Raw genomic sequence first — 15,344 nt, forward strand, 5'->3', positions numbered from 1 at the left:
CCCAAGCGCCTCAAAGCGCCAAAACAAGTGGCGTATCAAAGTGTAGATTATTTTTTTAATTACCTCAGAATAAATGATTTACGGGAAAAAACAAGAATACCGCTTACAAAAGAAGAGTTTTTATGGAACACATTTTTGTAGCTTTTGAAAATGATGGATTGGCTCCATCGACTCAGTGGATTGGCTGCTGTCCGAAACCAGATTTAACCCGATCCTCCATGAACTCGATGGAGTTCACCGAGTTCATCGACAACGTTTTTCTCCTCCGCGTTGCCGATAGTGTATTTAATCAGTGTATCGACTCTACGTTTTAACAAGTCCGTTCATTCAGTTACCCAACAGGTGACGCAAACAAGCCCCGCTTTTAGCCATGAAAACTTGCAAAAATCGAGGGATTTTGCATCGCTGTTGACGCAACTTGAGTATCGGAAGTAGGGTCGTCCCCCTGAGGCTCCACTATGATAATCGTCTGTAGAATTTCGTCTTTCGCAGTGTACCGTCAAATGACGCCCTACAAGTGGTTCGCGCGTCATTTTTCCATCTTAAAGCCGGGGTTCACTGTGTGCGCTTGGAATGCTCCCTTTTCCCCTTACATCTTACGCCCGTATTCCAGTGACGCAGATTACATTGAATTCGAAAACTTTGTACAGAGCAGCAGTTATGTAGAGCAACAACCCAGGTTTGGTTTACTTAACTTGCCCAGTGCCGGTCACAATGTTCTAGTAGTCCAGCCGCGGATAAAAAAAGGACGCCGCGTGAGAACGGATACTACAACAGCGTTGCAACTCGCGGAAGCGGTCGCCCTTTTGGAAACGCTGCCGGGCTGGAAAACGGCTGGAAAACTGACGCTCAAGACTGACAACGATATGAGGAAACTTATATTCAAGTCAGGGAATCTGGAGAGAATTCAGGATTGCATCAAAGAAAAATCCGCCACGGCTGTTTTCATCAACGTTGACATCCTCCTGGGAGTACAGCATGTAGCGCTTCAAGAGTTGTTCTGCCTGCCCATATATGACAGATACACAGTGGTACTCAACATTTTTCGCCACCACGCTCGCACAAAAGAGGCCAAGCTGCAAATCGCTTTAGCCGAAATCCCGTACTACAGGGCCCGCATCTCGCACCTGCACAAGGGAACGGGCCGTGACAAGTCCGGCACGGGGCAGACTTTCTACGAACGGCAGCAGCAACAGCTGCAAAGCCGAGAAGTCACCCTTCGGAGGCAGCTTGGCGAGCTCAAAGGAGAACGAACACTGCTTCGCAAGAAGCGACGTCAGCTCGAGTTCCCGACGGTGGCGGTGGTCGGCTACACCAACGCCGGCAAGACATCGCTCATCAAGTTGCTGACAGACGATGCGCGCCTGCAACCGCGCAACCAGCTCTTCGCGACGCTAGACGTGACCGTTCACACGGGTCGGCTGCGCGCGCTGAAGGCAGTTCTGTACATTGACACCGTTGGGTTTATATCCGACATCCCCACCACCTTGGTGGCTTCGTTTGCGTCGACGCTCGAGGACGTCATCTTGGCAGACGTCATCGTTCACGTTCGCGACTTGAGCCACCCGGACCGCGAAGCTCAGCGCACCAACGTGCTCGAAACCCTCGAGCGCATCGGTGTTCCCGCACACCTCCGGGACACGGTCATTGAAGTGGGCAACAAGATTGACCTGATGTCCACATCCGAGGGCGCCGAAAGCTGCACAACCGACCACCGAATCTCGTGTGTCGACGGCACCGGACTGGTCGAGCTGCAGGAAACGATCGAGCGAAGGCTCATGGAGAACACGGGCCGCACTGTGGCGAGGCTTCGCATCCCTACCGGAGGTGCCGAGTACGCGTGGCTTTACAGGGAAGGCACGCTGTACCTCAGCGGTGTGGACGATTGCGACCCAAACTATTCCATTGTGGACGTGGTGCTCACCCCTGCGGCCTTATCAAAGTTCAGGCACAACTTTGGCAGCGAATGCCTTGTGGAGTGAATGCTGGCATCCCCTCTGTGGCAGGTAGATTAAACGGCCCATGCTTCACCAGACATTGGCCGTTGTGAATGTATCGAAACTGTTGTGTGCAGTTCAAGCACTAATAAACGATTCTTGTTTTCACTTAATACACCCAGAGTTCAATTAGTTACAGGAAAGGACAGAGAGATAGACACCCAGAGTTCAATTAGTTGCAGTAAAGGACAGAGAGATAGAATAAACTTTTATGGACACCAAGGAAAGGTGTCCTCATTTTAGGATGCCTTCAGCCTGGGCCACATCGATAGCCTTTTCAATCACGTGCAGCTGTTCTTCAAGGCCACAGCTGGCGAAGGGTATCTTCTAAAGTTGTGTGGAAAAATGGAGGTTGGGGGCGGTCTAGGGTAGAATTGTCATGATGTGCTTGATTTCTTCAAATAAGCAGAAAAGTGGAGAAAATTGAGTGGGATCAAAAATGTGCATTCTAGAGAATGAGGGAAAGTATTACCTGCATGGTGCAAAATAATCCTTCCTGCTTTCTGGGTAGCGATTTTTGTGGAGAGGAATATGTTCCTCGGGAATGCCTATAATGCGCGATTCCCAGGTACATGACCAGAGGATGCATGTGCTCATGCTCAGCTTCGTCAGCACTGGCTCAGCAGGACAAATCTCAAGTTGAGGTTGACAACCTCATTTCTGGGCATGCGTTGAGCTGGTGCCAATGCAATCCTCGCTGGCCTCGGCGGTAGTGTCCAATTGATTATTGGAAGTGTTGCAACGTGCAATTGGTAGTTTTAAAAGTTTCGATGCCTGCTGGAAGTCTAAGATGACGAATTTGGCGTTGCTTTGGCTCAATGCAAGTGCTATCGCAGCTTCTGCAGCTTAGAAAGGGTTGTGTGCAGGGATTGAGAAAACAAGAATGGCTGCATTTCTGGACAGGGCCGAGCAGACGTACATCAAAAGGCATTCTGGAATACGAACATTGCGATACATGCGTTGGGCGCCTAAAATACAGATACCAAGATACATGTAAGTTTGACGTGACGGGATATTTCAGAGATACTTTCGCAGGCACAGAAAAAAAGTATTCCGGAATACAGATGAAAGCTACAGATACAGAATTACAGATACTTCCTTTTATTTCAATACTTTTATTTCGGCGACTTCATGCTTTCAAATACATTTTTATGAAGCGTTCTGTATTTCAAAACTATATACACACAAAAGTGAATCACTTTACATAACTTCACTCGCGACGCGAGAAAACGTTTGTTGTACTTAAGTGAAAGCAACTTCCCATACAAGCCATTTTCCAGATAACGTTGATTTGGTCTGAGCACGAGGCTCACAAACAAGAAAAATCTCTCTACCGCTGCAGAAGAGCACAAATTTGTGTTATATAAAACGCCGCTTTCATGAATGGAAAGTCCTGCAGCATGGCGAAATCCTTCCTCGGGTCAACAAAGTATCGAAAGACTTCTGCTCAAACCTGCGTCTGGTCTGACCATCCTGGTGTAGCTGACGACACCTCGTTGCACGAGTCCTTATGGTGCGGTCCATAAGTTTCTGTGGCCCACAAGGGCAAGCTTTTAAAATGTGAAGCTCTCGCAGTTTTGTTTAAGGGAGGCCCACCGCATGTTGAAGTATGGGGGCTAGCACGATGCAATTACTACCTCCATTTCCCAACGTTAAGAGCCCAGAAAATCGCTTCTGCAAGCCTGAAACCCTCGCTTTCCTTAGTGCGACTGCTCGAACCGAAAGCCAGAACAAAAACACGTGCCCTGTGGTGGCAATTATCTAGCCCGTTGCCTCATCAGCACCGCGTCCTGCATTTCAAGCTAACACTGCTGTCCACAAAAGGAAGCCAGGAGATGTAAAACTGAGCGAGGGTATAAGAAAGTAAGCGGTGTGGCTCCAACCAAAAAAAAAAAAAAGCGTGTCTTCTGCACCATGAAAATAATTGTAACAAGATACTCGTACCTGCCAGAGTATTGCGATATATTCGATACACCGTGAAAGTATTTCACTACCGAGATAAAAGTACATTTTTCAAATGTATTTCGAGGATGAAATACCAGTACCCAAAAGTATCTGAGATGCTATCGCGATATCCCAGTGTCGCGATACTGCCTAGCCCTGTTCTGGGGCAAGCCGCCACATCCGTGTAGGCAGTACATGGTTTATCTCCATACAGTATATTGTCCAGGCTCGGGCCTCGCCACAATCTCCACAATGCGCTGGGTGCATATACTATTGTTGGGTAAAACGGGGACAATTAAATTTCAAATCGTGTGGGGCACGCTTCCAGTGTGGAGAGCGGAGTTGCTGAGTGGGGCCGACAATGACAGGCACGCAGACAAGCCTCCCTGTCCCAAACTTACTCTTTGGCTATACAAGTGCACCTCTATAAGCTCCTCGGCCAAGTTGTGAATGTGGGCTTAGTCCAAGAAGGGATTGCTTACAAAATGCACCTGGCAGGGCCGCTGCTTGAGTCTTCAAATCCACGCCGTCGGCCAGCAGTCACTTTGCTAGACCACCTTTCATGCCAGAAGCAGCAAAAGGCTGGTAAAAAGGAATAAAAAGCAATGGCAAGCTTCTCATGATTGGGTTATTTTGTGTCACCATGTAGGCAATGTAACTAAAGCTCACTTTAGCTGCATAGCTATTTCATTTTATTTGGTTTATGAAATTATATACTCCCACTATAAATAGGTGCAGAGCCATTTCATCCCAATCTGCAATGGTGTTTTTCGTTAAGTGTCTGGCAGACTGACGGGCGGTGTAGTATGCATGCAGCGAGTGCCAATCTAATTTACCATTTCTGTGAATCCTATATTAAATGGAAATGGTGGGTACTTCGCTCTTGCATGGTGTGCTGTAAAATGAGAAGAGATGGACAAAGAGACGCTCCTCAGAAGTTTTTTGAGAAAATAGTGGTGAAGAATTTGTTAAAATTTTATTTTATAAATGGCATGTATCTAAACATAACCCAAAATGGGGCTTGTGTTCTCCAATGGGCTTCACCGCAGCCTGCAGGTGTGTGTATAGAGAGCATGCAGCAGCCTTGAGAAATATCTCTTTACAGCCACGCACTGCAGGCACAACGGTTGCGTCTAGAAGGTGCGACCGAGAAAGAAAATTTCGTCGCTCAAGAAGTCCGGCAGAGCGATTTCCAGGAAGCCCAACTTGGTGTAGAAGTCGATGACATTCTTGTCTCCAACGGTCACTTCAGAGAACACACCGTGTGACCCTGCAAAGGGAAGGTGTTGCAACAGGATATCAGCACCATAGTTTCACAATGCTGTGAAGCACCTCTGAAATGACCGTCTGCTCCACCTTCCACGTCATGTTGCAGTGCTTGTTTACATCAGAGTCATTCAATGCCTTTCTGGTCATGAAACTTCGCCATCACGCTATGGGAGAGCTTCGTTCGCTGCCGTGCCGCGGCGCTGGTGTTGATCGGAGGGCAGCTGGGGGCGTGGTCAGAGCGCGTTTGGCAGGGAACGGACCACGGAGTAAGATAGAACAGACGCTCGCCGCCTTATCAGCAGTGCGCTTTCGCTTTACGTGTCGTGGGCCGCTCAAATGGACTTATCATTTCGTGAGTGGCGAAAAAATTTGCTGCGAACTGGCATGCTGCTACTGCGTTCCTGCGTGCTGGTCTGGCTACAAAGCAGTGGCAGCTGCCCGATGCCCTCTGATCTGCGGTGACGCCACTCGCGGTAGCCATTGTCCCCGTACGAAACTTGGCCGGGAGTTTCATGACCAGAGAAGCATTGAAGGACTCTTTACATCTATCCACATTTCTTCTGGCTGTGACCTTATGTTAGAAAAGGAAACCTGACCACCATATCTTGCATACCATTTCACTATTGGTCCTCAAGGTGTACGTGCAGGTCTTTGGCATTAAAAACGACATGAATTTAGGACCAAGTGGTACGGGGTTGCATGTTTGCTGTTGCTCCACACTAAACCTGTACCAGCTTGCTTGAAAAGTGACAGCTGAACTCCATGCAAACACAAACGTTAATTTGATATTTTATGCTTTACGCATAAAATATCAATAAAACCATATGTAGTGCACAACATAAGCAGCTTATGTTGTGCCACCAGAGAAAATGGTAGCTGGTCCCAGCTGGTTTCCGTTTGAATTCCCGGTTGGAACCAGCTGGTGCCAGCTGATTGCATGCTTTGAGGGCTACTCTTTTTGATACCCCTATCGTGGGCGATTTCACTGGCTGTTGAACCAGAGTTTTCCACTTTCAAGCAACATCGAAGAACCTTGTTGACTACCCATAGCCAAGACTACCTGCTGATTACCAACTAGATTACGTGTAGGCTGGCTAAGCATAGACCGGAGGCAAAGCACCATGGTTCGAACAAATAAGGGTGGTTTTCTTTCCACCCAAATTGCTACTGATTCCAAGATCCCACCCTGGTGATCCAAGAGGATTCTATTCACGTTGAACTACAGCCTAATGAGGTTACACTGCACCAGCTTATGGCTGCCTTGCGACACCTGCCAGAACCAGGCACCAGGGACAGCAGGTTCTCAGTAGCAGCCGAGTATGTCTTTTCTTGGCATTCCTTGCCACTGGGGCACCAAATGAAAGACGTACCGTTTGCTTTCAGTGCAGCCAGGACACAGGCCAGCAGGCGCTTGGACACGCTGGAATCCGCAATGGATGGCAGCATGCTCATGGTCACGCGCGATGGGTGGTGCTTGTACACAATGTCCGGGATTGCAATGGGCCTCGTGTGGAAGCTGCTCATGACCTCCTGAGAAGACAAGAAATCATTCATTACAGTTAAAACCTGGTTGTAACAAATCTCTGTGTAACGAACTCCTGGAGTTAACGAATTTCTTCAATTCCCCATTTCCACCCCCATTGAAGCCCATGTGTTTATGACCTCGATGTAACGAAGGTGTTGCGGCGGTTAACCTTGATGTAACGAACTTTCTAAGCTGATCAGTAATTGTTTTTTTTTTTGCACTTTTATTGAAAACTGGCTGGATAAATGAACTAATTTAGCGAATACTAGCATTACCAAAAGGAGACAGCAGTTACGAAAATGTCTAGAATCGCCTAAAAACAAAATTTGTCATGATGACAATGATGATGGTAATGAACGAAGCGACTAGCACCATCCCGTGGCTAATGTAGAAGCCACTTCATCTTTCGCTTGTGTGGTGTGACACCAGGTAGCAAGAGCAATTACACTTCACTTTTCTTTTCGCCCGCACCGCAAACTACCGTGCGTTTCCACGAGTGAGTGCGATGTTGGTTCGAGACTGAAGTTTTGAGGCAGTAGGCTGGCCTGTCGGCGTGTAGTCGCATGTCTGCACTGCTATCTGGCGTGTCGGTTCGTCGGTGACGAGTTCTGGTGCCAGAAAATGAACAGTTTTGCCTTTTCAAGCCAAGCTTGCAATTTTAAATGCCACCTCCACCGGCAAGAAAGAAGAATACTGCCGGCCGGCACAGTATCGCAGCTAGCACCCTCTCACAAATTTTGAGTGCGGAAAAAAAGGGCATCAAGTTTGCTAAAAGGCACCATTTCAGCAAAGGTTTTGGTTCTTGAAACGCGTTTAAGGCACCGAAAAGTCTCAAAAGGCAAAAGTGATACTTAAGTTACATTTGCGAATACGGGGGTAAGTGAGCTTGATTGATTATTAGGTTTGACGCGCTGACGCTACACACACGATGAGGTGCGCCGTGGTGGAGGGCTAAAGATGAATTTTGACCACAGGGGGATCTGTAATGTGCACCGGAATATCGAACACACGGGTGTTTTCACGTTTCACCTCCATCAGAAAAGCGGCCGCCACGGTTGGGAACCGAACCCGCGTCTTTGGGCTCAGCAGCCCAACGCCTTAGCCACTAAGCCACCGCGGGGTAAGTGACTTTGCTCCTTTGGAGCACCGTGTAGTGCCTAAGCTCGTGCGAAAGCAGCAGCTGCAGTTTTTCGCTGCGAAATATATCCTTTAAGCGTGAAGTCACTTTCAGTGATGTCTAGCATTTTGGTTTCATTTCTGTTTCATTCAGGCGAGCCTTAACTCGGAACTTGCAGGTTTTTGCATGTAATGAAAACCTGCATGTTATGAAAAATTGAGAACTATTGTCAGCTTCGTTATATCCAGGTTTGAAGAAGCCATGAAGACAAAATACAAGTTGGGTTTATTAGAAAGACTGCTTAGTCCCGATAACAATGATACCAATATCATCACAATGTTCGAACAAATAACGGAGATATTAAAGAAAACGTGTGAAGCAGTCGTGACCCCCTAGCCAATTTCCCGCAACTTTTCTATTGCGTCACGGAATCTTGTTTGGGCGATTGGCGGCCGCCTAACTGACCTGTCGCGACGACACATGACTGCACATCTGTAATGGGGCCTCTAGTTCCATTTGACCGCATCACTTAAATGCTAATGTGCAGTTAACGCACTGAAAATTATGTTTTATTGTTGGCCCGTATGACGTCATTCTTGCTTATAACACGTCACTGTGGCGCAAAATTTGGAAGTTTTTAAATACTTCTTGCTTTTTTTTTTCATTAAAAAAACATCTTTTGGGGCTGTAATGGAGCTGCGTGAGATACTGAATCCTAGTTCTTTCAAATTACACGAAGTTGTATTTTCTCTTCATGGCTCCTTTAACTGTGTCCTCGTGACATTCACTGTTTGGGGTCTCATTATTTTTCCATTACAACAATCCATGACTGACTCGTGAGAAAGCATTTCCAGGTTGTAAAACCCGTCGCCAAATTTCTGAAGTCTGATGGTTGGTATTTCAGTTAGTAAACGACTGCATAGGAAAAAATGTTGGTGAAATTATGTAATGCCTTCGAGCCCTTAAGGATGAATAAATGAAATGAAATTAGATTAAATTCACGAACAAATGTCACCTGCTTTTATAAAAAACTGATACCATTAGTAATATCAGCTAGTGTTACAAAAAATACTCTAACACCGTTAACACTAACGAAACTGGATGTGGGAGCAAAAGCAAGAGTGGATTTCTCTTTCCAGCATAATCACTTAGCAGAGCTCAACGGCAACATGCTCAGACACAACACAATGACTGATGGCTACCCCCCAAAGAAAAGACAAAGAGAGCAGCATCGCAATGCAACAAGTGAACAATTTTTGACTGAAGATTGTTGTAATAACTCCAGATATCAAGTCACGTCAACCTTAAACACACAGATCAAGGTCATGTTTAATCCAGGAGCTCTACCGCGTGACGATGGCCCTTCATGTCACGCGACACGCTCACACAGCCCACAAGAACAAAATTGGAAAAATGAAACAGCAGACTGCGTGCACTTTGTGCCTGTCAAGCTCTTTCATAGGACACTGTTTGCAGTTCATTGGAGTCAACTTTTTAAATGTAAACAAACGTCACTTTTACCTGAAGCAGAAAGGATTAAGTGCAAGGGGTGGGAAATACATTATTGATAAAAAAAAAGCATGGTAGTAGTCTCAAAAACAAAACTATAGGGGAAACCACAGGGAGCTAGTAGGAATATAAACGTGCTCAAAAGTTCACAAAATTCATTTCAGAGAAACAAACACATACTCAATGCCTAAGGTAAAGGCTAGGCAGCAACAATGTGTAAGTAGAAAAACCACTGCTGCCTAGTGCCCACTTTGTGACAACAACATTCCTTAACTTTAGGCTTTTGGTAATGAGTAATGAGCAATTGTGCGCAAAAACAAATGGCAGGAGTTGTGCCCTGATTGAAACCCGGCAGGAACAGTTTTGCGAGCCAGCACAGACGGAAACCTTCTGGGGAATTCCAGGAGCTCTCAGTCCTACCTCAGCAGGGGTGAGCATCTCCGAAGGTTCCTTGGTAGGTGCGGGGTACTTGGTGCACAGCTCTGGCTTCCACGCCACTTCCAGCTTTTTGTTGAAGTCTTGGGCATCGAGCGCAGCCAGTGCATAGCCACACACTCCAGTCTCGTCCTCCACAACAAAGCAATACTCGTTGCTCAGGCTGAGAAAGCCACCGACCAGCCTGCAGGAGAGGGGCGGTAGAAATGGACAGTGCAGATGAGCTGCCGTCAATCTGTAGGCACTGTGCTAAGTAATGCCGGCGCTTGTTTTGGCAACAGAATAAACTTGGGGATTCAATTACATTTCCACTTTTTTGCCATTCTGCTGAATTGACAAGCACTGGAAGCAATACTCCATATGACCTACCACCTTTAAAACATTCAGATGGTGAGATTTTTGCTTTCAAGTGCCAATTTAGGAACATTCTGTGGACAGAAAATTAGTTCTACTAAGGTGTCAAGTTGAGATAGTTTGAGCTGAACATATGTACTGAAAAACTGCAGAAAGACATGGACAATGAAAAAAGAAAAAGAAAACAGCAGCGTTGTACATCTTTTTCACTGTCAGTGTCTTCGCGCAGTTATTTCAGTGCAATCAGCTTGCACTTATGTGGTACTACTTAGAAGCATGAACAAAGCTGAAATGAACCCACCACACCAAATTTTTACATTTGCTGTGGCCTCGTCTAGTTGAGAGATTTATCACAGCATGCCAGCACTAAGATAAGTCTAAAATCATGAGAAACTTTCCTCCAGCAAATTATTTTGCACCTCATTAATGGCAGACCAACAGAAATTTGTTTTGTCTACCAGACAACAGAGTTGAAACAGGAAACACTGTACTGCGACATCTTACAACAAAAATAGCGTCTGAAAATGCACAAGAGGTTATTTGCTTACAGGTAGCTGTAAGAAAAAATGCACAATACAAAAATGAAAAGGTAACCCAGACGACAACCCGGCACACCGAGCGACAGCATTAGTAGTTGCTGTATACACAACGATTGGATTATTTCAGCACTTATTTTAGAAGCACATTCAGCAAGCCGTTATCTGCATCTGTTTTTCTCAATAAATTTGGAACATCCTGGCAGCTACTCTAATTACTTGTTTCTAATACACACCCTTTTTCCAGGAAAACACATTCCAAAATCGCATCCACACTACAATTAAGTACCAGTCAAAGCAGCACTGGTGTTTGCTTATCATTTATTGCAATAGCACAGGAACTCAATTGTACATTCGTGCTAAAGCCCCTCCATAACGTCCACAGCCGCTTCTTAAAGTAGTGCCAATCTTTGAAGAGCTGCCACCATCTAGTTTCACTTCTGCCAGATTCGGAAAACCTGGTCTCTTCTGTCTCCGCCTTGCACATTTTTGCCACGTTCAGTGGGAATGCTCACAGGCGGCATATATGTACTCAACTATACTTCCCAAACGCTCTTTAGCTATCTATGCCGGCTTTCCGTGCTGCAAAATAACGCGTGTACCAGCACGCGTGATCATGCGTTTGCGGTAGTAAGTGGTGGCAGCAACGCATTCACCGGCAGGAATAGCAAGGCAGCACTTCCGTTTTTGTAGCTCAAGCAAGACTGGGAACAAAATAAAGCCCCTTGATTGTGTTCACCCTACGGTGGATGAAAAAAGTATGAAGGGGCCTTGAACAAGCTTGCGAAGCAAAAACCCAATGCAGCTTCATCCAATGAGTGTTCCAGCGAGCCATAATAGCGGATTCGTGGCGTCTGTGTGGAAACGTTAACAAAAACATGGCGGCACACCCGCTTCCGTAGAGTGGAGAAAAGAGGAGGAGGGCAGTGAATGAAAGCAGTGTGGAAGGGCTTTAATTAATACGAGCAAAGCATCAAATATTGCACGGCCTGTGGCAATGCCAAACTAAGAAAAAAATGCAACCGATGTTTATCTGTTCACGCAAAACAAAGGCACCTACCACAAGCAAGGTATTACACACTCAAGCAGCACCAAGGCGAGCACATGCAGAAAGAGACAAAAATGTGCACGAGCAGCTGTTAAACCCTTCCAGAGGGTTGCCAGGTCCTCAGAAAAGAAAAAGTATCCACAACATTGCTCAAAGCAGCCAAGAAGTCACCAGCTTGAACTGGACATACTGAATAAATTTGAGGCGCTAAACAACGGGGACCAGAAGAAACAGGTAGACACAGACAAGGCGCCACAAGGCGAATACCTGTTTCTTCTGGTCCCCGTTGTTTAGCGCCTCAAATTTATTCAGTATGTTCAACCAACTAGCCCTGATCAAGCTTTTGAACTGGACATTTGATTAGGAGCGAGAAAAATAGCAATTATTCGGTAAGGCGGTGCTATACTCCATTTTATACACAACACGCAATACTGCCAAGGCTGGAAAGCGTAATTGGGCGCCTCCTGCGACAAGAAAAGTAGGGTGCAAGATTGCCAAAACAATAATCTTGCAAATACTGTGAACTCAATTATAACTAGGATTTTGCTAGTGTTCTTTGAACAGACAAAGATTATGTATGTTTACTGCTGCAATATTTGTGCTTTCAGTATTGTGCTTTCAGTATTTGTTACAAGGTGAACTCTGAGAGGGCACCACGTCTCCAAGCGAAGTAGAGTTCCTGTATATAGCTCCCCTAGGGGAGCAGAGTTGCGCGTCCATTCGCCATCTTGAGTTCCAGATCGTGCGGGAAAGCCACCCGTCCCACACGTAGGAGCTGCCGCCGGGCCACCGCGCGAGCGAAAGTGGCGAGGAGGATAGGAAAGGAGCGGCCGGTCGAAAACTGGTGCACGATATTCGACCGCTTATCAGCTGAGCCGCCGCCGCTGCCGCCGCTTCCACTACCGCCGATGCTCAGTTGAGCTGAACTGACTGAATACGGGGTCTCGTGCGCAGCACTGAAAGCGGGCTGCCCTGTCGAACTGGAACCCGCGGCATGTGGCAATCAGACGCGCAACTCTTGCGCTGCGCGATATACAGGAACTCTAAAGCGAAGTGCTGCAAGACGAGTTTGAACTTTGAGCAGACGACGCAAACGGTTTCGCCACTCCTGCTTTTCCTTTCAGCCATGTAGACGGCATAATTTGCCTGTGCTTATTTTATTCCCATACCTTTATTACTGTATTAAAAAATTATTTCCGGAAAAAGATCCCTGTCTCTGTTTTGAGCTTTGGTCCATTGGACATGTGCTATTCCACGGCCCGCGAATCTGAGCCATGATGCAAGGTGGAGCGATACAATTTGTTTATTTTTTGCTGCGGATTACTTGCATAGCTTTTACTGCGTTTCATGCCATGTATGAAACGGAGTATACTAATTACTTTTAGAGGGTCTTCGTGAAAAAAAAAAAGAAAGGCAGAAATTTTGAGAAATAGCAAACTGGATCAAAAATTTTATTATTTGCTCTGGTGCAGGAAAGCAACAGTTGATTCTTGTCCATAAATAAAGCTCGAAATATGCAAGTATCAGTAAAGTGGTCACAGAATATGGAACGATCAGAGAACATGCATCTGCTGCACACTGTTGTTCACCACTTTTGCTGCCTCCTCATATTCCTGTGCCTACTATTATGTAATGTCATAGACACTTCCTACCACTCTGCATTGAACCTCAAGTGCCTGTGAACTGCCTTAACTCACTTATGGCACTGCTTGAAGGCTCTTAAAAGATTCTTACAACAAGTCCCAGATATTAAAAAAAAGTAACAGAACTTTCACATTGGGCCAGTAAGTGGTGTATGTTGGTTTGTTTGGGTGACTTGGACTCCTTGGGTCCTATTCAACTTTGCCAGAAAACTGCCACCTCATTGGGTTTTGGTCTCGTCTAGATGGCTAAAATACTCTGGCCATATAAGGCCTTTTTTCTGTAATGCAAGGAGTCGAAAGTGCCTGGAAATATATCAAATCATCAGCGCTCAAAGAAGACTGATAGTAGCCTAGTTGCCACACTGAAATTTCAGCCGCCACAAACCCCTTAAATAACGCATGTCTGGCGACAACTCGCCAAACCTGGCAACTTTCGACTTTAAATGGGTGGCGAGTGTGAGCCTGTTATCTGCAAGGCACAAAGGTCACATGCAGCCGGTGTGACGGGCTCCCCAGGGCCTTGCGATATTAAAAATAAACTCTTGCAAATAGCAAATTCCCCCCTGATTTGCCCAACCTTTCCATACTTTAGCCTCCTTTACATGGCTATGACAGAAGTGCATCTGAGAGAGGTAGCGCAATGGTCGCTGTGATGTGCTACCATTTACAAGGGAGTGCATCCAAGCCTCTGTGACGGTGGCACCCCGTGTGTCACACTGGGAGTTAACTCTTCAGTGTCGATAGTCTGCCTCGGTACGGGCGCACAGGCACCCTCCCCCACCATCGCCTCTCACAACCCTCGAAAGCACAAGCGGCGACTCTTTTGACCACAGCTGCTGGTGACGCGGTGTTTGCACAGCATGCACATGACGCTTCGCTTTTTTTTAGCTTCATGCGCAAACAGCACTCCTTTTACGTTTCGCAATGCCAGAGACTGGCTGTCCGACGACTGAGCACTTTGGCAGCGGCCCACGAATGTGAGCCCATTTGAATTTGGGCCCGTTTGAATCACCAGCGGCAACTCAGATAAGAACGAGCCACTGGTGGAAAGGGCTCTGCGGGTGCTGCTCATCATGAGCAGTTTCCCGAAAAACGTGTAACCCAGAATTCCTGACACCCCTCGCTGCACTGTGACCGGATTTAGATGCTTCACCCAAAGGTACAGTCGCATCTCGATCCAGCTGGTGCTGGTGCAGTGACTGATGCCTTCTGAGTGCATCGTTTACATGAGGTCGACGTGGCAGAAACTGGTGTCGCTGCAATTCTGTCGTAGCCATGAAAACCCCGCCATACCCATGATGGAGTAAAAGCAGCAATTGCAATACCATGCAGCGTGCCCTCTTCTGTGGGTAAAAAAAGTACTGCTCCATAACAGCCGCTCGCTAAACATCCGTTTTCTGTTTTATTTTTTCGAGTTCTCCGAGGTTGAAATTGGAGGGGTGGCTCGTGATGCCTGGTTTACCATGCTAGATGTTGCGACTTGAGGGTGATGCAAACCATCCTAGCACGATAATCATTATAAATGAAGTTCTTTCCCCTATAAACAGTGTCCTGTGAAGAAAACTTGTGTGCTTTTTCTTTTTTCCCAATAAAGAAAATCAGGTCCCTGTTAGAAACAACAGCGTGTTAGACTTGAGTATATATGGGATTTTTTTTATAGTATTACTTTTTATTCCGCATTTTCACCCCTCTTATTATTTAAATAAAAAAAGCTCACCAGTGTTCACTTGGGGGCAAACAACCCGTACAAAAAAAAGTCACAAAAGAAGTCGAGCAAACTACTTATAGTTTATGCTAATCACACTTCAGTTACGTGCACTATTACAACAGACGTTTGTGTGCAACAGCTGGAAGCGAACTTTTGTATTTCTCGAACATATGAAAGATGCAAAGATCGCAATTGATTCTAGACGTAGGAAACAAAAACAACTTCAGTGCTGTATACCAGAGAGAAGATGAACATCCAA

At 46.2% G+C, this 15,344-nt stretch overlaps 2 protein-coding genes across 5 annotated transcripts in view; one reads left to right on the forward strand and one right to left on the reverse strand.

Annotated features, from left to right (window-relative positions):
- The first annotated feature begins 191 nt into the window (after positions 1 to 191).
- Positions 192 to 2,112, forward strand: LOC144156071 (putative GTP-binding protein 6). Its single transcript, XM_077687859.1, has one exon. The coding sequence runs from the start codon at positions 459 to 461 to the stop codon at positions 1,980 to 1,982; it is 1,524 nt and encodes a 507-aa protein (XP_077543985.1). The 5' UTR covers positions 192 to 458; the 3' UTR covers positions 1,983 to 2,112.
- Positions 2,113 to 4,875: 2,763 nt separating this feature from the next.
- LOC144156073 (protein O-GlcNAcase-like) overlaps positions 4,876 to 15,344 on the reverse strand; it is a 50,165-nt gene continuing 39,696 nt past the window's right edge. For 2 of the 4 annotated variants that reach the window (XM_077687861.1, XM_077687860.1), the window contains 3 exons: positions 9,782 to 9,980; positions 6,581 to 6,740; positions 4,876 to 5,211 (listed from right to left, as the gene is read on the reverse strand). In XM_077687861.1, the coding sequence (XP_077543987.1) occupies positions 5,075 to 5,211; positions 6,581 to 6,740; positions 9,782 to 9,980 (496 nt within the window). In that variant the 3' untranslated portion in view covers positions 4,876 to 5,074. Of the gene's footprint in view, positions 5,212 to 6,580; positions 6,741 to 9,781; positions 9,981 to 15,344 lie in introns of those variants that run through there. The other 2 variants (XR_013319688.1, XR_013319689.1) reach the window with 1 other exon arrangement.

This window comes from Haemaphysalis longicornis, unplaced genomic scaffold, assembly GCF_048455015.1.
Source record: "Haemaphysalis longicornis isolate Haplotype H1 unplaced genomic scaffold, Haemaphysalis longicornis Haplotype H1 scaffold_1, whole genome shotgun sequence".
NCBI classification, from domain to species: Eukaryota; Metazoa; Arthropoda; class Arachnida; order Ixodida; family Ixodidae; genus Haemaphysalis; species Haemaphysalis longicornis.